At 43.1% G+C, this 21,193-nt stretch overlaps 1 protein-coding gene across 1 annotated transcript in view; it reads left to right on the top strand.

Moving 5' to 3' along the window:
- The window catches only part of zfyve28 (zinc finger, FYVE domain containing 28), a 294,791-nt gene that overhangs the window by 157,820 nt on the left and 115,778 nt on the right, over positions 1 to 21,193 (top strand). Inside the window, exons 3-5 of the mRNA XM_068029222.1 lie at positions 3,448 to 3,585; positions 4,204 to 4,406; positions 7,259 to 7,348. Coding sequence (XP_067885323.1) covers positions 3,448 to 3,585; positions 4,204 to 4,406; positions 7,259 to 7,348 — 431 coding nt within the window. The remainder of the gene's footprint in view (positions 1 to 3,447; positions 3,586 to 4,203; positions 4,407 to 7,258; positions 7,349 to 21,193) is intronic.

The following is a 21,193-nucleotide window of genomic DNA, read 5'->3' as shown; positions in this document are numbered from 1 at the left end:
ATAACACATGCTTGTTTTATTCGTTGCAAGTGTCTTCAACTGTTTGACTCCGATTTATTTTTAGCCCCAGTGGGTAGAAACCAAGTACAGCGGCCCACAGCCATGCTTGGAAGATGGTTTTGATTGCTTAGATGCCTCTTTTGCAGTGTACGTAAAATTTTGGAAATATTTCCAAGAGCATTCCGAAGGTTTGCCAACCTGCTGGTGTTGCTCAGGGGGGCAGAGCACTGGAGGAAACAGCTCCATGTGATCTCTGGCCTCTGATCATCAGTAAAATTTAAGTAGTCACAGAAGACCTAATAACTTTTTGTTCTTCACCTTGACCTGCTGCAGTCTTTAGAATAGAATCATAGAAATTGTCGGGCCCATCGTGTCTGTGCAGGCCGAAAAACGATCCACCTATTCTAATCCCACTTTCCAGCATTTGGTCCGTAGCCCTGTGTCACTTGAGATGCATATCCAGACCCTTTTTGAATGAGTTGAGCGTTTCTGCCTCAACTACCATTTCAGGCAGTGAGTTCTGGACTCCCACCACCCTCTGGGTGAAAAAGATTTTCCTCATCTCCCCTCTAGTCTTTCAACCAATCCCTTTCAATCTACAAAATGACTCCTGAAAATGCACTGGCCCGCTGATGTCATCAGAGTGCTCCAAGCTGTGCACATGCGCAGCTAAATCTTGCCAGGACTAAGTGGCGCATGCGCAGGATGACATAATTATGCAGCGCCAACGTCATTGCGTATCCACGCCTGGTCAATTTTCACACATGCACGATAAAGCTTCATCAGGTATCCAGCACCCCACTCGGCTGGAGGAAGCAGCTGAATGGGAGACTTTGAGGCTGGAGCTCTCCCCCCTCGGCAACTCACTCCAGGCCTCGACGCTACCTCTCCTCAGCTGCTCGCTCCAGACCTCGCTGCTCCCCCCCCCACCACTCCCCTGGTTGATTATTCCATGCTTCTCGCCACCCCGCTCTCCAGCTGCTCGCTCCCCCCTTCCCCACTCCCCCCGTCACCCCACTTTCCGGCTGCTCGCTCCCTGCTCCCACCCCCTCCCCATCCAGCCGCTAGCTCTAGGCCACGCTGCTTCCCTTCTCTCGGCCACTCGCTCCTACGTCACCCCTTTGCAGCCAGCCTTGCTTCTTCAGGCGGCGCGTGGAGAACGATCAAAGGTGGGAGCGAGTGGCCGACAGGATGGAAGCGGTGCAGCCCAGAGCTAGCAGCTTCAGGGGTGGGGGGGGAGGGGAGCAGGGAGGGAGCGAGCGAGCGACCAACCGGAGAGCCGAGTGGCCCGAGCAGGGAACAATCTGCCAAGGAAATGGGGTGGGGCGGGGGGTGGGGGCAGCGAGGTCAGGAGAGAGCGGCAGAGGGGAACGGGTTGGGGGAGGGGAGTGGCCGGTGGGGAGGATAGAGAGAAAGCAAGTTGCCGAGCGGGCAGAACGGCCGGTGGGGCGGGAGCTAGTAGCTGCGTTTAGGTGAAATCAGTCCTGGTTCGTCATATAAATGAATCACAATAACGGATTGGCAGCACATTTTATACCCTGTCCGATTTTCTTTTCCATCGATCGGGGTGCCAATTTACTATCTTCCAATGGAAATTCAATCATAAAATTCCTTTTGTATTTGAGGATTACTGGAATATTAAATGGATCTGAGGATTACAGTTAGTATCCTATAAATAGATAGCATATTACTGGGCTTCCATCCAATCTAAAGTAAGGTTAGTTTCCTGGAACGATCAAGCCATAAGCATTTCCAGTGATAAATTGAGCAGCACCATCTTTAATCCTGGCAGCTGCCTGAACATCGCAGACACTGACGTTCCAGTTGAAGAGCCTGCATCTGCACATGTGCAACAACTGCGCCACCTAGTGGTTGTGTTGTCAGCAAACGCAGCCTTAAATCTAAGCCACCTTGTCACTGACCCCTCTGCTAAGGTAATGCTTTGTGGTAATCGTACTCCAGTAATCCTGTTAGATAGGGAATTGTAGGATTTTGACGACAGCAGTGGCAATATATTTCCAAGTCAGGATGGTGTGTGATTTTGAGGAGAACTTCAAGGTGATGTGATTCTATGATACAGCAGTTGTCCTCTCCTTCAGTGTAGAGGTCATGGGGCTGGGCAGTGGTATTGGGGGGTGGTTGGAAGGGAAGTTTTAGAAGTCTAGACAATACGACAGGCCCTGAGATGTTCATTCTTATGAGCACGTCACCTGCATCATTCAAGAAGCCTCTTCCCAAGCTAGGACGCCAAGCTATCAGTGTAATTAATAGCATTGTATTGCACAGTTGTGGATTAAAGCTGTTACTATACTTATTTAATGTATTGGTATCAGTAAGATATGAAGTAAATTTCATCTGAATCAAACACTATTAAGTTATACTGGTTTGCTCTCTCTGTCATCTTTTAGTCACCTGAATTGTTTCAACTTCTACGGTATCAGATCTGCATTTCACGCTTGTGTGATGTGGCTCAAAATATGCTTTTATGATTGCCAGAATGTTTCACTGAATTCCAAGTGACACAATCACATGATCGGTTTGATATTACGAAGTACTTTCAGCACAGAAACAGATTTGGCCCAATGGCCAAATTTTTATCAGGTCTCTTCCTCTTCATCTAAACCCATCAACGTATCCTCCTTTATCTTTTTCCTTCATGTGCTTTTCTAGTTTTCCCATGAATGCATCTATGTTGTTCATCTTAAATACTCCCTTCAGTCAAGTCCCACATTCTAACCACACTCTGGGTAAAGAAGTTTCCCCTGAATTCCTTATTGGATTTTTTTTTTAGTAACTATCCTGTATTTATAACCCCTAGTTCTAGTCTCGTCTGTAAGTGGATACATCTTTTCTCCATTTACCCTATCAAATCTTTTCATTATCTTGAAGCCTCTATTAGGTCACCCCTCAGTATTCTTGATTCTACAGAAAGACCTGTTCGGTCTTTTCTGATTGGTATAACCTCAGTTCTGAAATCGTCCTTGTAAATTTTTGCACTTTTTTCAGTACCTCTATATCTTTTTTTATAGTATGGAGACGAGAACTGTTGACCGCACTCCAAGTCTGGTCTAACCAAGGTTCTGTAGAATTTAAACAAGACTTCATTGCCTTGTAATTCAATCCCTCTGGAAATGAACCCCAGTGCTATATTTGCTTTTTTTCCCATGGTCTTTTTAAGTTGTGTCCCCACAATAGTAAAGATCAAGCTGCACCGACACCAAGTGTGCAATGTAACGAGCTGAAGACCAATTATCTTATTGACTGGTGAATTGCAGGCCATATTGTAATATGTAAAAATCAGAAGGATACAATGAAGAGCAAGTTGTGTCATATATGTTGTCCAATAAAATTTGATGTGCTTCCATTTTGGAGGATCGTTTTATCAACTTTAAAGCAGGTTAATACACCCTGGAATGCTCTCTTTTTTTTTTGTTTCAAAAAAAATAGGATAATGTGTTAAATATAATCAACCAGATCATGCAGGAATGCATCCCAAATGAACGGGCAAACCGAGATTTCTGTGTGAAGTTTCCGGAGGAAATACGGCATGATAATCTGGGAGGACAGCTTTGGTTTGGAGCCGAGGTCAGTATTTCCTGATGTTCATGTCTTGGTCATTAAATCTCACTAAAACATTTGCTGATTATCTTGGTCCATACATCCAACAACAGTTTGTCTCGGAAAGTATCAACATGTATCCTCATTAGTGACTAAGTCAACAGATAAATAATTGGTGATGACTGAATACTGACTCTACATGATGAAATAGTCTTCTAATCAGAATAATAGTCACTGAAAATGACTGGCCTCTGAATATACAAGTAAACTTCCTTCCATCTCTTCTCCTTCCCCTCCCTCCCCCCCTGGCCGTTCCTTATTGTTATATTACCTTGAATTAATAAAGTACAACTTTAGAATACAGAGCAAGTTATAAATGGAATAGATTTCCAAAATTGATCTGTTAATGCATTTTAATGTGATTAATCTGCCGGGTACGTATCAGTTCCAGTGTGGTTGTGATATGGCGTTTCAAGTTTCTGGTTAGGAAAGGAAATAGATCTGAAGACTACGATGGATATCTACAAGTAAGTAATAGAATGACAGAAACTACAGTCAGCAGTGAATTTTCAATTGAAGCTGCGTGTAATTTTGTGCTCACAATATTATGGAAAGTGTCTTATTGTTCATTTCTTTTAAATCCAGTGTTTAGCTGCTGGTTCAATTATCATGAACCGTGAAATAGAGAGCATGGCAATGCGTCCTTTGGCCAAAGACTTAACCCGCAGCTTAGAAGAAGTCCGAAATGTTATCCGTGATCAGTGCCTGAGAGACTTGAATGTCTATACTGACAAAATGAAGGAGTCCCTCAAACAATTTGATGACTTGTTTGCAGAATTTGAACTATGGTAATGCAATCTTGATAAATGTGCCATTATCAGAATCACGTCTGTGCTACTTTTTGGGTGTAAGCTGCTGTATCTTAACGATGAAATACTTCTTCCTCCCATTCTACCATTCTAATTTTCTCATATCAACCTTAGGCTAAGATGCAGTATCTGTAAGGCAAATTGTGTTTGATGAATTGAACAGTTTCTTGAAGAAAAGATGGAGAAAGGGGATGCAGTGTATGTGGAGTGTATGTAGATTTTCAGGAGGTGTTTAACAAGGTGCCTTTACAAAATTTCAGGTGAATAGTAAAAAAAAAAGTAAATGTAGCAGTATGGAATGGAAGTTGGTTAATGGGTGAGAAACAAAAATTGGTCAGTGATGTTGCTTGGATTGGAAATGGTGTATCTCAGGAGTCAGTGCGGGGTCTGTTTTTATTCTATACCTATAGATAGTTCGGACTGATACATAATTATTGTGCCAAGGCAAAGAGTAAGTTAGATTTTAGAGTGCCTTCAGACAGTTTAAGGAAATGGCAAGACATGGCAAATGCAGTTTCTTGTGGAGAAGAATGGGGTAATGCCTTTTGAGTGGAAAGTGCTAAAGGATTTCGCTAAATGTTCAAGTAAATAATTTGCTGAAACTGAGTTGCACGAGAGCTAAAGCATTTTGTGGTTACAAAACGGACAAAGTATAAGAGCGAAGTGATAAAATTGTAGCTAGCATTTGGGTGCTCCTTTATAGAGAGAGCATTAAAGTCATAGAGTGCATGCAGCATAGATTCATCCGGATAATGCCAGGGCTGGGAAATTATACTTCCACTGCAAGACTTGAGAGAGTGGGGATATTTCCATTGGAGCAGCAGATGATAAGAGGGATGTTCCGTATGATTTTGATGGAACAAGACTATTTCCTTAGTTAGTTAGAAAGGGCCACCAATTTTAAATTACCACTGAGAGTGAAAAGTTAAGTGAAATTATGCATATGATTGTTGCAGCATGAAATGATTTGCTACAGGATGTGGTTCTTTTATTGGAAAAGCAGATTAAGATTTGAATCAGAGAAAGATGCAGGGCTCTGGGGAGAGGACAGAGCACTGAGGTTGTTGTATCTAAGCTTGCACAAACACAATGGGCTGAATGGCTTCCTGCTTTGTTGTTGATGTCTCTGGTTACCATGAAGGGGCCATTATCCACCTGCGAGCCTTTGTAGTGAATGTTGGCATGTTAGGGATGGGCAATAAATGCTGGCCTGGCCAGTGACACCCAAATCCCATGAATGAATTTTTTAAAAAACGTCAATGGGGACATCACAACTGAGCCTGATGCTGCCAACACATGGATGCATTTTTGAAGAGGTGTTTGGTAGGAATCAGAAGCAAAAACCCCGGTTTCTTTCCTTTCAAACCCCCTTGCCCACCCCATCTTCCTGCTGAGGGTTGCTAAGTTTCCCACCTGAAATGGAACAGTTCTGCCACCTTCCTGGTCCAGATGGTTCAATGGACTCATTGGATAAGTTCATTGGGAAACCCAGTTGTTTGATTTTAACAGATGATCTGTAAACTACTCTAAATCATCTACGAACCCAATAATATTTATAAAAAGTCAACTTAAATCTGAAGGTCAGCAGTTGACTGCTTCAGTGAGAACTTAAGAACTTGTGGTTTGATTGATTTGTGTCAGCAAAGTATCAGTCATGTACTTGGCCGATTTAGATTAGATATTCCGAGTATATGCAGTATTTAAAAATGTGCAGTGGTTTCCTTTTTTTGTCCTCTAGAACGTCTTTAATAGCATGATTATGTCGAGAGTCAGAATTGAAACAATCTTTTACTTCACTTTGTCATGGGATTTAGTCCTCATTGATGCTGTCAGACTTCGACAATCTAGCCAACTGAAATTAAACCAAATGAGTATGGAAGTACAGTTAAACCTCTACAAATGGGCACAACCCAAAAAAAAATGCAAAAAACAGACAGTCCCAAATAACTTGCATTATAATAGATGTAAACTGCCCCTTGAAACCAGGGACGCTCTCCTATTACAAACTATGGACAGCCTTCAATGCGGCAAGTCATTTTCAACTTACTTACCAGTGTGCCGGTGTTTTGTCAAGTTGCAGTGGGTAAAAAAAAACTTGTGTCCTGACTTTCCCCAACATGTACAGCAGACGTGAAACCCCTTAATCTCTGCAATTGAATGCTTTCACAGCAATACACGGGTTTCTTCCCTACTATGGATGCTGAGTAAAGATATCTCAACTTGCACAAAAGATGCGAACTGCTAGTCGGAAGGGAAGGAAGTCAGGAATCGGGCACTGAAATCATGGTTTGTGTTGGGGCGGGAGTGGGGTGTTGACATACAATGACCATTTTGAAAATAAGTACACCTGCAAATCAAGACACCAGGTGCAAGCCCTTGGGTGTTCCAAATTTACATATTTCACTATAAAAGAAAGCTACACAGAGATCCAAAACCCTTTTGAACTAAGTATTGGTAGCAACCATAGTACCTCCCTATTCACCTGGAGGAAATCAGGTTCTCTCAAATTGCCCACAAACACTCCTGTTTTATGAAAGATCTTCCATCTGCCAACTAAACCTAATGCTCCAAAGGTTGATGTTTCATCCCTGTAATTGGCTTACTTTCTAATGCATCTGTACCAGTAGTCTGCCTTACTCTTCCTTTTGGTCTTTAAAAAAACAAAGTTAAATTTACTTAAAATGTGCAGTGGTGATGGATGTAAGAAGGAAATTCAATACCATAACCTCGATCATATATGATTTTATCTACTTTTTCTTTAACCGACTAATATCTTGTCTTTGTGATTTGATGTGGAACCTGTGCTCTGATTATTTTGACTTGTCTTTCAGTTATGTCTCTGCGATGGTACCGGTGAAATCTCCAAAAGAATATTATGTACAGCAAGAGGTCATTGTTCTCTTCTGTGAAACAGTTGAAAGGTAAGATTTGAACCTTTTTATGAGCTCTGCTATTTTATTTTTACAAGGTGCAGTTGTATTGCAAGTTTGAAATTATGTTTTGTGGTTATCATTTGTTGAAAGTATGAGCCGGATGAAGGATTAGAATACATCTAAGCGGTTGACTCACAGAACTGGGTATTTTAGGGCTAAATTTAGTATGTAGTGTGCACTTTGAGGTACTACCTTGAAAAGGATGCGTTTGCGAAGGTTCAAGTAGTTTGACAAGGATGGTTCTTAATTCTTGTGGCTTGAGGCTAGGTGGAGACATGAGCCACAGTGCTCTTTGAACACAATTGCCACGTAGCATAATTTAATCATTGAACATGCTCGTCTGAAACGTCCCTGTCTGGTACTTCATGGAATCATAAAATGGTTACAGACAGAAGGAGGCCATTCGGCCTGTCGCATCTGTGCTGGCTCACTGCAACAGCAACTCACCTAGACCCACTCCCCCACTTTCTCCCTGTCCTGCAAATTTTCTCTCTTCAGATAATTATCTCGATCATCAGTGAAGTAATGGAAGGTGTCGTCGACAGTGCTATCAAGCAGCATTTGCTTAGCAATATCCTGCTCAGAGACACTCAGTTTGGGTTCCGACAGGGCCACTCCGCTCCTGACCTCATTACAGCCTTGGTTCAAACATGGACAAAAGAGCTGAACTCCAAAGGTGAGAGTGACTGCCCTTGATATCAAGGCAGCATTTGACTGAGTATGGCATCAAGGAGCCCTAGCAAAACTGGAGTCAGTCGAAATCCGGGAAAACTCTCCGTTGGCTGGAGTCATCCCTAGCGCAAAGGAAGATGGTTGTGTTTGTTGGAGGTCAATCATCTGAGCTCCAGGACATCACTGCAGGAGTTCCTCAGGGTAGTGTCCTAGACCCAATCATCTTCAGTTGCTTCATCAATGGCCTTCCTTCAATCATAAGGTCCGAAGTGGGGATCTTTGCTGATGATTACACAATTGTTCAGCAATATTCGTGACGACTCAGATACTGAAGCATTCGGTGTAGAAATGCAGCAAGACCTGGACAATATCCAGGCTTGGGCTGTTAAGTGGCAAGTAACATTGGCATCGCACAAGTGCCAGGCAATGACCATCTCAAACAAGAGAGAATCTAACCATCTCCCCTTGACATTCAATGGCATTACAATCGCTGAATTCCCCCACCATCAACATCCTGGGGCTTACCATTGACCAGAAACTGAACTGGAGTAGCCATATAAATACCATGGCGACAAGAGCAGGTCAGAGGCTAGGAATCCTGTGGCAAATAACTCACTTCCTGACTACCCTGTCCACCATCTACAAGGCACAAGTCAGAGGTGTGATGAAATCCTCTCCACTTGCCTGGATGAGTGCAACTCTTAGAACACTCAAGAAGCTCGACACCATCCAAGACAAAGCAGCCTGCTTGATTGGCACCCCATTCACAAACATTCACTCCCTCAACCACCAACGCACAGTGGCAGCAGTGTATACCTTCTACAAGACGCACTGCAGCAACGCACGAAGGCTCCTTCGACAGCACCTTCCAAACCCGTGACCCTGACCTCCTAGAAGGGTAAGGGCAGCAGATGCAGGGGAACACCAGCACCTGCAGGTTCCCCTCCAAGCCACACACCATCCTGACTTGGAACTATATTGCCGTTCCTTCACTGTCGCTGGGTCAAAAGCCTGGAACTCGCTTCCTAACAGCACTATGGGTGTACCAACACCCTAAGGAAAGCAGCGGTTCAAGAAGGCAGCTCACTACCACCTTAAGGGCAATTAGGGATGGGAAATATATGCTGTCCAAGCCAGTGATACCCATGTCCCATGAACAAATATTTTAAAAAAGGAATTGGATGATGGAAAAGCAGGTTATTCAACAAAATGCAAGTCCAAAACTAGAGGATGCAAGTATAAAATGAGTGATCATCAGAAACTGAATAGAGTAGATTCTTTGCCACTATCCCAAAGGTAAATGGATGTATAGAATAGACTCCCAACAAAAGCTATTGCGTTCAAATTAAAATGAGTTAACACCTCCTCTAAAATAGTGATATTTTAGATGAACATAAATATTTGTTATTTCCCCTAGCAGTTATTTCTGGGTGGATAATATCTTCAATGTCTTCTCCAGAAGATATGCTGGATAATTAACGTGTTTTAGGAACTGACCCATAACCAGAAAAAGAGCAGCTCTCCATGTCAGTGGTGCTCATTATCATCTAACCCAACTTGTACCTTGAGACCAGGAATAAATTGCTTTAGTTCATAAGCTTGCTTTGCTCCCAATGTAAGCTCAACGTCGAGAACTCTTCATGCACCAAGGTACATGCTGTTTAATGTATTCCTGATCAAACGCTCCATGAAACTTTGTTCCTAAACTGTTGGGACTGTGGTCAAGATTGTCGATGCTTGATATGCTGGAGATTTGTTAAATTACTTCAGGGAGGAGGTTGGAGAAACATTACCACTTTATCTCCATTCAGATTGATTTGTGGTTAGTCATCTCCATTGAGATAAAATAAATTGAGTAGGGTCCATGATGAGAAAATTACACATGGTCTGTGAGAGATTAAGCTTGATAAGCTTACAGTTTTTATCTAATACTTTTCTTAATTTATAGGATTCATTGCCTGGAAAACTCAAGGCGGTGTACTTGCCGTGTCTGATTTTATTTTGGTTCCCTCTTAACTTTTTGAATTGCACAGCAGTAGTTACAATATTTAGAATGGTGGTGGAGAGCCAGCAAAAATATGAATTGTAAAAACAAAAGTGAACACCACACTACTGAGACTTGAGGTATGTTGGAGAGATTGGAGAAGCTGGAAGTTGCTCTCCTTAGAGTAGAGTAGGTTAGGGAGAAATTTGGGAGGGGTGTTCAAAATCATGATGCGGAGGTAGAAACTGTTTGCATTGGTGGGCACAGATTTCAGGTGATTGGCAAAAAAAAGCAAAGGCGACATAAGGAAAAACCTTTTTTATGCAGTGATTAGTTAGGATCTGGAATACATTAAGAGTGTGATGGAGGCAAATTCAGTTGTGGCTTTCTGAAGAGACTCAGATAAATCCTTGCAGGGAAATAATTTGAGGTCTGTGGGATAAAACTACAGGAGTGGGACTAGGTAAAATTCTCTTGCAGAGAGCAGGCATGAACTCGATGGGCTGTAACGATTCTGTGATGCACAGTAATCACTATTGCAGCAACATTCATTCACGATAAAAACAAATGCTGGAAATATTCATGTCTGGCAGCATCTGTGTAGAGAGAATGTTTCAGGTCAGTGACCCTTCACCAGAACTGGCAAAGTTTAGAAATGGAATAGGTCTTAAGCAAATAAAGCAGGGGTGGGGCAAGAGATAACAAAAGTAAAGGTGTTGATAGGACAGGGGGTTACAGAGAATAACTGATCAGAAGGTCATGGAGCAAAGGCAAACGGTATGTTATTGGTGTGTTGAAAGACCAAGCGTTAGTGCAGAGAGGGCGTCAATGGACAGAAAAATGAACAGCCCTGGCCCAAAGGACAAACATGAAAAAAACAGTGGGGAGGCACATGGTAGGAAAAATGAATGATTAAACCAGCATAAATAAAATAAAAAGAAAAAATAACTGAAAATAAAAAGTGGGGCCCTGTCATGCTCTGAAATAACATTCATTCGAGTACTTAAGCCAAACATTTAAGACTATATTTAACTCGTCAATAGCATTGAAATATCCTGAACTAAGATTAAATGTATCATAGTGATGATCTCAATAAGGACCAAGGCACGGAGAATCATAAAAGGTATATTGAGTCCCAGTCTTAGGATTGAGCAGCTAGTTGTGGAATTTATACCAGAAAAAGTGCTCCTAAGGATTAGTCCAAAAAGAACACCTGGTGTTTGGAACAGTTAAATGGACATTACATCAGCAGTAGCTTGCAAATCAGAGGAAAATGGATAAATTCTAAGTACAAACTTGAATTTACATAGTGACCTTTTGTGTCCTTGGGGACATCCAATGAATTGTTCCCGAAATCTAGTCACCTTTTCTGTGGACAAGTACAGCAGCAGCCAATTTGTGAGTAGTCGGGTACTACAAACAGTGGTATATTTTTAATGAGGTTGGTTAAGGAATCTAGGTTAGGGCAATGCGAGTGCTCCCTCTCTTCTGCAGAAATGCCATAAAATGACTTGCAAACATTTGAGCAAGTAGACAGAACTTCAGTTTAATGTTTCATCCAAAAGACAAATCATAGAAGAGCAAGTAGGAGGAGGTGGGACAAGTGCCAGGGCATTTCTTGACTCGATAGTCCTAAATGTCCATCTCCTTGTCACTGTTGTACACGTTTGCATTGCTGGTTACAGCAGGTGTTAATTCTAGCAAACCCCCTTGTGTGCTCTTAGCGTTAGAAGACATTGTATCTCCTGATTTCACTGAAAATTTGTTTCAAAATATCTGTAATTGAACATTAACCAGCAATTTGGAAGCAGGCACTTACCTAGAAATTACAGCATGGATAGGCTTTTCAACCCAAACAATCCATGTTGATTATCCTAATCCCATGTTCCTGCTCTGTTCCCATTTCCCTTCATTCCATTTTCAACAGCCACCTATATGGCTTATTCTTAAATTTTGATGTGGTCTGTCCTTCAACTCTGGTACTACAGTCCGCAATCTCTTAAACCTCTGTATGAGAAGATTTTCATGCTCTCCCTCCTCAATCTCTAAGCCTTAATAGGTGTTCTATTGGATCCTGAGCTGTTTCTGGCCTCATGTTGTCACGAGAGTTTTTTTTAAAAAAAGACTTAAGAGGCCTGTGTGCCTTTAAGACTGAGAAAAAGGACTTTCTGTGAACAGTGACTGCAGAGGCTTGGTGTTTGAAGAGTGCTGACTGGAAGACCAGGCTAAGCAACCAGAAAGATTTATGACAGTCTTGTGACTTGGATTGTTGGAGAGTTTCAGTTTCAGTTCTGCAGTGAAAGAGACCAGGGCACTGGGCAAGTAGCTAGCAGTGAACTGTAGCTGTGATTTGCTGATAGACCAGAAAAAAAGACCTACTCTCTCTGCAACAGAAGCTTTTCATCTATTATAAAGAAATACTACATTTGAAGTGTGGTTTTGACCTGCCTGAAGAGAGAAAAGACCCAGGAAAAGAGGAGTTGCTACACTCTGGAGAATACTGCTTTGGAGAAAGGAAGCCTTGTGTTTCAGGTGTTTCAAGTTGCTGTTGCCTCCGGTCTCAAGAATTCCTGCCTCAAGAGTGAGTCCTGTTGCCTTTTGGGTTTTTGGAAAATCCTGAAACCTCAGGAAGTTCTACTATTAGACTGCGATTTCAAAACTTAAGTATATCTGTTGCTGCAACCTGTTGCTGACAGACCTGTGTGATGACTGCTGCAGATGAATTGCCTTGAATGCCTACCCATCACAAACTGCTCATCAGTCTCACCTGGAGAGACTTGGAGTGGCATCTAACTACTCGACTCTGGGACACCTCACTGATCCGGAAATATCTGACCAGAAGTTACAACCCAGTTATTTTATTATTGCTAAGATTTAGATTTAGAGATACAGCACTGAAACAGGCCCTTCGGCCCACCGAGTCTGTGCCGACCATCAACCACCCATTTATACTAATCCTACACTAATTCGATATTCCTACCACATCCCCACCTGTCCCTATATTTCCCTACCACCTACCTATACTAGGGGCAATTTATAATGGGCAATTTACCTATCAACCTGCAAGTCTTTGGTATGTGGGAGGAAACCGGAGCACCCGGAGGAAACCCACGCAGACACAGGGAGAACTTGCAAACTCCTGACGGGCAGTACCCAGAATTGAAGCTGGGTCGCTGGAGCTGTGAGGCTGCGGTGCTAACCACTGCGCCACCCTAAGAAACCATTGTAAAATCAATTTCTCCATTTTCCCCGGTTAACCATTTGGTTTTTGAATGTATTTTGTGCATGAGGGTTAGGAAGATTAAGGAGTTATAAAATCTTTTCATACATAAAAATTTATCTCATTATCATCTAAAACTTGGTTGATTAATAAATAGTTAATTTTGTTGTTGTTTAAAGAAACCTGGTTTGGCATGCTTTATTCTGGGAGATAAATAATGTTTAATTTGGCTAATTTCCAGTAGTTGGGAAACTTTACTAATATCCTGTGGGACTGAATTAACATTGCATTACTCCCACCTTGGTTGTAAAAATATTGTCATCACAAAGACCACCTACTTCTGCTTCTGCCCTTTATCCATTGCTCTGTCGTCTCCAAACTCAATAATTCCAGTGCTTTTCTGGTAGGTAATTCAGAGCTATGCGGTATCCGATCCTGCACCAATCCGTTCACCCATCACTCCTGAATTCATAGATAAAAATTTAACAACTGAGGCTTTAGGGGACTTGGAGCTAATGTAGATCAGTGTTTCTATTGGCTCAACCCCTCAATCTTTGTAACTATCTACAACCCTCTGAACTCTGCATTCCTCCAACTTTGGTCCCTTGTGCAAGTCCCATTCCTTTCCCGGCACCATTAACAGCCATGGCTTCAGTTGTCGAGACCATAGGCTGGAATTCCCTCCCTCAGACTCTCCACTCCTGTCAACTCCTTCAAGACCCACTTTAAAACCACTCTCTCTCTCACCTTTGGTCACCCCCACCCCACCCCACTTCCACTAATATCTTCTCCTTTGGCTTAGTGTTCATTATTGTCTGATTATGCTTCTGTGAAGGGCCTTCAGATTGTATTTTCTTTATAAATGCAAGTTGTTATACCCATGTCCCCAAAAATGGGCAGGGGGAATTCAGAGCCATTTAAGGATTTATCTGTGTATTCTGACACTAACAGTTTGATAGAACGTTTTTGTCCCTTGGGGATTTTAATGTCCGAGGCTGAATAATTCACCGGATAAAAGGAACATAATGGATGGAAGTCAGTTTATGTACTACTGGCGAAGTATTCTTACCCAGTGAAATGCTCTTCGCATTTCAAAGCTTAATCATGTGAAACATCCTAGCTACTCTAAACAAATTACTAAACTAAAAGCAAAATACTGCGGATGCTGGAAATCCGAAAAAAGGGTCACTGACCCGAAACGTTAACTCTGCTTCTCTTTTCACAGATGCTGCCAGACCTGCTGAGTGATTCCAGCATTTCTTGTTTTTATTATAATAAACAAATTACTGTTGGTTTAAGATATAGTTATGAACCTACATACAAAATGACTTCTTGAAAATAAAATACCCAAATGTCAGAGTGGCTTCTTCGGACATTGAAGTTTCAGCCAAGTAAATTTGTCTTTGCATTTATTTTCTAAATGTCACTTGTACACGTTTTGTCGCAGTAATCCTCAGTCGTAGTGACGAATGTAACCCAACATCAAGAAAGGATACTTCATAGATTTTGAAAATTAATCTGTGTGTGTTTTCAAAGTGTAACTTGTTCAAAGACCAGGAACTTCATGATGCATTTATTCTATTTTTGTTAGTTCAAACTGGTTTTAGGTGTCCATCAATGCATAAATGACTGTGCAACTCAACGGCATTACCATTGTTGAATGCCCCACCATATACATCCTGGGATTTAACATTGACCAGAAACTGAACTGGATCAGTCATGTAAATATTGTGGCTACAATAGTAAGTCAGAGGCTGGGCATTCTGCAGAGGGTAACTCACCTCCTGACTCCACAAAGCCTGTCTGCCGTCTACAAGGCACAAGTCAGGAGTGTGATGGAATACTCTCCACTTGCCTTGGATGAATGTAGCTCCAACAACACTCCAGACACTCGACACCATCTAGACAAAGCAGCCGGCTTGATCGGCACCCCATGCACCACCTTAAACATACACTCCCTCCATCACTGGTGCACAGTGGCAGCAGTTTCTATCACCTACAAGATACATTGCAGCAACTTGCTAAGTCTCCTTCGACAGCAGCTTCCAAACCTGCGACCTCTACCACCTGGAAGGGCAAGGGCAGCAACCGCTTTGTAATTTTACTACCTGCAAGTTCCCCTCCAAGCCACACACCATCCTGACTTGGAACAACATCGCCGTTCCTTCACTTTTGCTGGTTCAAAAACCTGGACCTCCCTCGCTAACGGCACTGTGGGTGCACCTATATCACATTGACTGCAGCAGTTCAAGAAGGCAGCTCGCCACCACCTTCTCGAGGAAAATTCGGGATGGGCAACAAATGCTTTCTTTACCGGTGATGCTCATGCCTCAGGGACAAATTGAAAAAAAAATTCAGAAGATGTGCTGAAGTTCTGAGGTGAGACGCATTCCAGGAACTGAACCATCTTGAATGTTTGAGTTCTCAAAGAATGTCGAATAAATCTAGTCTGTGTCCATTTTGCTTAATCAAACCTTGCCTGCCACCCATCCCCACCTCCATCTCCTCTGCCTTCCTGCCCTGATAGTTTGGCTGCGCAGGTTTAACAATTATCACATAACTGAGGGTTGCTGGGTGGGTGTAATTGTAGACAGTTCAGCACGTGCAGGGAGATGGGGAACTTCGACAACTGTTAATGGATGACAAAATTAAACCAACTATATAATTAAATTTTAGCTACTGAAGTTACAGCAAGGACAAAATTCCTGCCCAACAAGATTACTGTGGTAAAATATTAATGCCAGTATAGATTTACAACTTGTTGCATCACATCTCATGATTTTTGTTTGTGATCTGTAACTATGCAATTATGTTTATGTGGAACTGAAAAATAATTGTCTTGCAATGTCAGTGACTCATAGTATAATAGAAAGTTTAAGGCACTTCTGTCTGTGCCGGCCGAAAAACGATCCACCTATTCTAATCCCACCTTCCAGCATTTGGTCCGTAGCCCTGCAGCTTAAGGTACTTGAGGTGCCTATCCGGACTCCTTTTGAATGAGTTGAGGGTCTCTGCCTCAACTACCCTTTCAGGTAGTGAGTTGCAGACCATCACCACCCTTTGGCTGAAAAAGTTTATCCTCATCTCCTCTCTAATCTTTCTACCACACTTAAAATCTATGCCCCCTCATCACTGACCTCTCTGCTAAGGTGAATAGACCCTTCACCTCCACTCTATCCAGGCCCCTCAAAATTTTGTACATTTCAATCAGATCTCCCTCAGCCTTCTCTGTTCCAAGGAGAACAACCCCAGCTTATCCAATCTTCCCTCATAGCTGCATTTTTCCAGTCCTGGCAACATCCTCGTAAATCTCCTCTGTACCCTCCCAAGTGCAATTACATCCTTTCTGTAATGAGGTGACCAGAACGGCACACAGTACTCAAGTTGTGGCCTAACCAATGAGTTATACAATTGCAGCATAACCTTCCTGCTCTTGTATTCTATACCTTAGCTAATAAAGGAAAGGATTTCATATGCCTTCTTAACCACCTTATTGACCTGTCCTACTACCTTCAGGGATCTGTGGACATGCACTCCAAGGTCCTCAGTTCCTCTACACTTCTCTGTATTTTTCCATTAATCGTGTATCCCCTTGCCTTTTTTGACCTCCAGAAAATGCATCACCTCACACATCTCCAAATTGAATTCCATTTGCCATTTTTCTGCCCATTTGAGCAGACCATCAATATCTTTCTACAGCCTACAGCTATCCTCCTCGCTATCTACCACACGACCAATCTTTGTGTCGTCCGCAAACGTCCAGATCATGCCCCCTACATTTACGTCCAAATTGTTAATATATACCACAAAAAGCAGGGGACACAGTACTGAGCCCAGCGGAATGCCACTGGAAACAGCCCTCCAATCACTAAAACAGCCGTCAAGAATTAACCTTTGTTTCCTGCCACTGAGCAAATTCTGTATCCACTTTGCTGCATTTCCCTGGATCCCATGGGATTTTTATTTTTTAAATCAGTCTGCCATGTGGGACCTTGTCAAAAGCCTTGCTAAAATCCATGTTGACCACATCAACTGCAGTATCCTCATCTATCTACTAAAAGGTGTTGCTATGGGTACCCGCATGGGTCCCAGTTATGCCTATCTTTTTGTGGGAGATGTCGAACACTCCTTGTTCCAGTCCTACTCAGGCCCCCTCCCCCAACTCTTTTTTTCCGGTACATTGATGGCTCTATTGGTGCCATTTCCTGCTCCCGCCTGGAACTGGAAAACTTTATCAACTTTGCTTCTAATTTCCACCTTTCTCTCACCTTTACATGGTCCATCCCTTCCTCAACTTCTCTGTCTCCATCTCTGGGGATAGGCTGTCTACTAATATTCATTATAAGCCCACCAACTCCCGCAGCTACCTTGACTACACTTCAAACACTGCCTCCTGTAAGGACGATGGAGTTGCATTGCTGGTTAAAGAGGAAATTAACGCAATAGTGAGGAAGGATATTAGCTCTGACAATATGGAATCTGTATGGGTAGAGCTGAGAAACACGAAGGGGCAACAAACGTTAGTGGGGGTTGTACATAGACCCCCCCCAAACTGTAGTGGTGATGTAGGGGATAGCATTAAGCAGGAAATTAGAGACGCATGCGATAAAGGAACATCTGTAATTATGGGCGACTTTAATCTGCATATAGATTGGGCAAATCAAATTAATCACATTACCGCAGAGCAGAAATTCTTGGAGTGTATACGGGATGGTTTTCTGGACCAATACGTTGAGCCAACGAGAGAACAGGCCATCCTAGACAGGGTATTATGTAATGAGAGAGGAATAATGGACAATCTAGTGGTGCGAGACCCCTTGGGGATGAACAACCATAATATGATAGAATTCTTCATCAAGATGGAGAGTGACGTAGTTGATTCTGAGGCTAGGGTCCTGAATCTTTGTAAAGGAAACTACGAAGGTATGAGGCGCGAGGTGGCTATGACAGATTGGGAAACGCTACTTGAAGGGATGACGGTGGATAGACAATGGCAAACATTTAAAGAGTGCATGGATGAACTGCAACAATTGTTTATCCCTGTCTGGCACAAAAGTAAAACTGGAAAGGTAGCCAAACGATGGTTTACAAGGGAAATTAGAGATAGCATTAGATCCAAGGAAGAGGCATATACATTTGCCAGGAACAACAACAGACCTGAGGATTGGGAGCAGTTTAGAATTCAGCAAAGGAAGACCAAGGGATTGATTTAATAAGGGGAAAATAGAGTACAAGAGCAAGCTTGCGGGGAACATAAAAACTGACTGTAAAAGGTTCTATAGGTATGTGAAGAGAAAAAGATTGGTGAAGACAAATGTAGGTCCCTTACAGTCAGAAACAGGGGTATTTATTATGAGAAACAAAGAAATGGCTGACCAACTAAATGCATACTTTGGTTCTGTCTTCACAAAGGAGGGCACAAATATCATACCAGAAATGTTGGGGAACACAGGGCTGAGTGAGAGAGAGGAACTGAAGGAAATCAGTATTAGTGGAGAAATGGTGTTGGGGAAATTGATGGGATTGAAGACCAATAAATTGCCAGGGCCTGATGGTCTGCATCCCAGAGTACTCAAGGAAGTGGCCCTGGAAATAGTGGATGTATTGGTGGTCATCTTCCAAGATTCTATAGACTCTGGAACAGTTCCTACAGATTGGAGGGTAGCTAATGTAACCCCACTATTTAAAAAGGCAGGTAGAAAGAAAGCAGGGAATTATAGACAAGTCATCCTGACGTCGGTACTGGGGAAAACTCTGGAGTCCATTATCAAAGATATTATAGCAAGGCACTTAGAGAACAGTGGGAGAATCGGGCAGAGTCAGCATGGATTTACGAAAGGGAAATCATGCTTGACAAATCTACTAGAATTCTTTGAGGCTGTAACTAGTAGAGTTGATGAGGGGGAGCCAGTGGATGTGGTTGATTTGGACTTTCGGAAGGCTTTCGACAAAGTCCCACATAAGTGATTAGCGTGTAAAATTAAAGTGCATGGGATTGGGGGTAGTGTATTGTGATGGATAGAAAATTGGTTGGCGGACAGGAAACAAAGAGTAGGGATAAATGGGTCTTTTTCCAAATGGCAGGCAGTGACTAGTGGGGTACCGCAGGGATTGGTGCTAGGACCCCAGCTATTCACAATGTATATTAATGATTTAGATGAGGGAACTAAATGTAATATGTCCAAATTTGCAGATGACACAAAACTGGCTGGGAGGGTGAGTTGTGAGGAGGATGCAGAGAGGCTTCAGGGTGATTTGGACAAGTTGAGTAAGTGGGCTAATGCATGGCAGATGCAGTTTAATGTGGATAAATGTGAGGTTATCCACTTTGGTAGCAAAAACAGGAAGGCAGATTATTATCTGAAAGGCTATAAACAGAGAGGGGAATATGCAGCCAGACCTGGGTGTTCTCGTACAACAGTGGCTAAAGGTTTGCATGCAGGTCCAATAGGCAGTCAAAAAGGCAAATGGTATGTTGGCCTTCATAGCGAGAGGATTTGAGTACAGAAGCAGGGATGTCTTGCTGCAATTATACAGGGCCTTGGTGAGGCCACACCTGGAATATTTGTGCAGTTTTGGTCTCCTTATCTGGCCTTATCTGAGGAAGGGTGGTCTTGCTATAGAGAGAGAGTGCAGCGAAGGTGTACCAGACTGATTCCTGGGATGGCGGGACAGACGTATGAGGAGAGATTGAGTCGGTTAGGATTATATTCACTGGAGTTCAGAAGAGTGAGGGGGGGATCTCATAGAAACCTATAAAATTCTAACAGGACTTGACAGGGTAGATGCAGGAAGGATGTTCCCGATGGTGGGGGAATTCAGAAAGAGGGGTCATAGTCTAAGGAATACGGGGTATACCTTTCAGGACTGAGATGAGGAGAAATTTCTTCACCCAGAGAGTGGTGAGCCTGTGGAATTCGCTACCACAGAAAGCAGTTGAGACCAAAACATTGTATGTTTTCAAGAAGGAGTTCGTTATAGCTCTTGGGTCGAAAGGGATCAAAGGGTTTGGGACGAAAGCGGGAACAGGTTTCTGAGTGGATGATCAGCCATGATCATAATGAATGGTGGAGCAGGCTCAAAGGGCTGAATGGCCTAGTCCTGCTCCTATTTTCTATGTTTCTATGTTTATTCCATTCTCCCAGTCTCCGACACATCTGCTCTGATGATGAAACTTTCCATGACAGCTCTTCAGATATGTCATCCTTTATCCTCAACCAAGGATTCCCCTTCACTGTGGTTGACAAGGCCCTCAACCGTGTCCGGCCCATTTCCCGCACCTCTACCCTCATGCCTTCCCCTCCCTCCCTCCCAGAACCGCGACAGGGTTCCCCTTGTCCTCACTTTCCACCCCACCAGCCTCCACATCCAAAGGATTATCCTCCGCCATTCCTGCCACCTCCAGCGTGAGGCCACTGCCAAACACATCTTCCCCTCCCCTCCCCTGTCAGCATTCCGAAGGGATTGGTCCCTCTGCGACACCCTGCTCCACCCCTCCATTAACCCCATCACCTCGTTCTCTTCCCATGGCACCTTCCCCTGCAATCGCAGGAGGTGTAATATCTGCCCATTTACCTCCTCCCTCCTCACTATCCAAGGCCCCAAACACTCCTTTCAGGTGAAGCAGCGATTTACTTGTACTTTTTTCAGTTTAGTATACTGTATTCGCTGCTCACAATGTGGTTGTCTGTACATTGGGGAGACCAAACACCGACTGGGTGACTGCTTTGCGGAACACATCCACTCAGTCCAAAAGCATGACCCTGAGCTTCTGGTTGTTTTCCATTTCAACGCACCCCCCTCCTCTCTCATGCCCACATCTCTGTCATGGGATTGCTGCAGTGTTCGAGTGAACATCAACACAAGCTCGAGGAACAGCATCTCATTGACCGATTAGGCACGCCTGCCGGACTGAATATTGAGTTCAATAATTTCAGAGCATGACAGGCCCCCCTTT

The sequence above is a fragment of the Heterodontus francisci genome, chromosome 4 (assembly GCF_036365525.1).
Source record: "Heterodontus francisci isolate sHetFra1 chromosome 4, sHetFra1.hap1, whole genome shotgun sequence".
In the NCBI taxonomy this organism is placed as follows: domain Eukaryota; kingdom Metazoa; phylum Chordata; class Chondrichthyes; order Heterodontiformes; family Heterodontidae; genus Heterodontus; species Heterodontus francisci.
The sequence above is the reverse complement of the archived record's forward strand: the minus strand, read 5'-3'. Positions and strand labels throughout refer to the sequence as shown.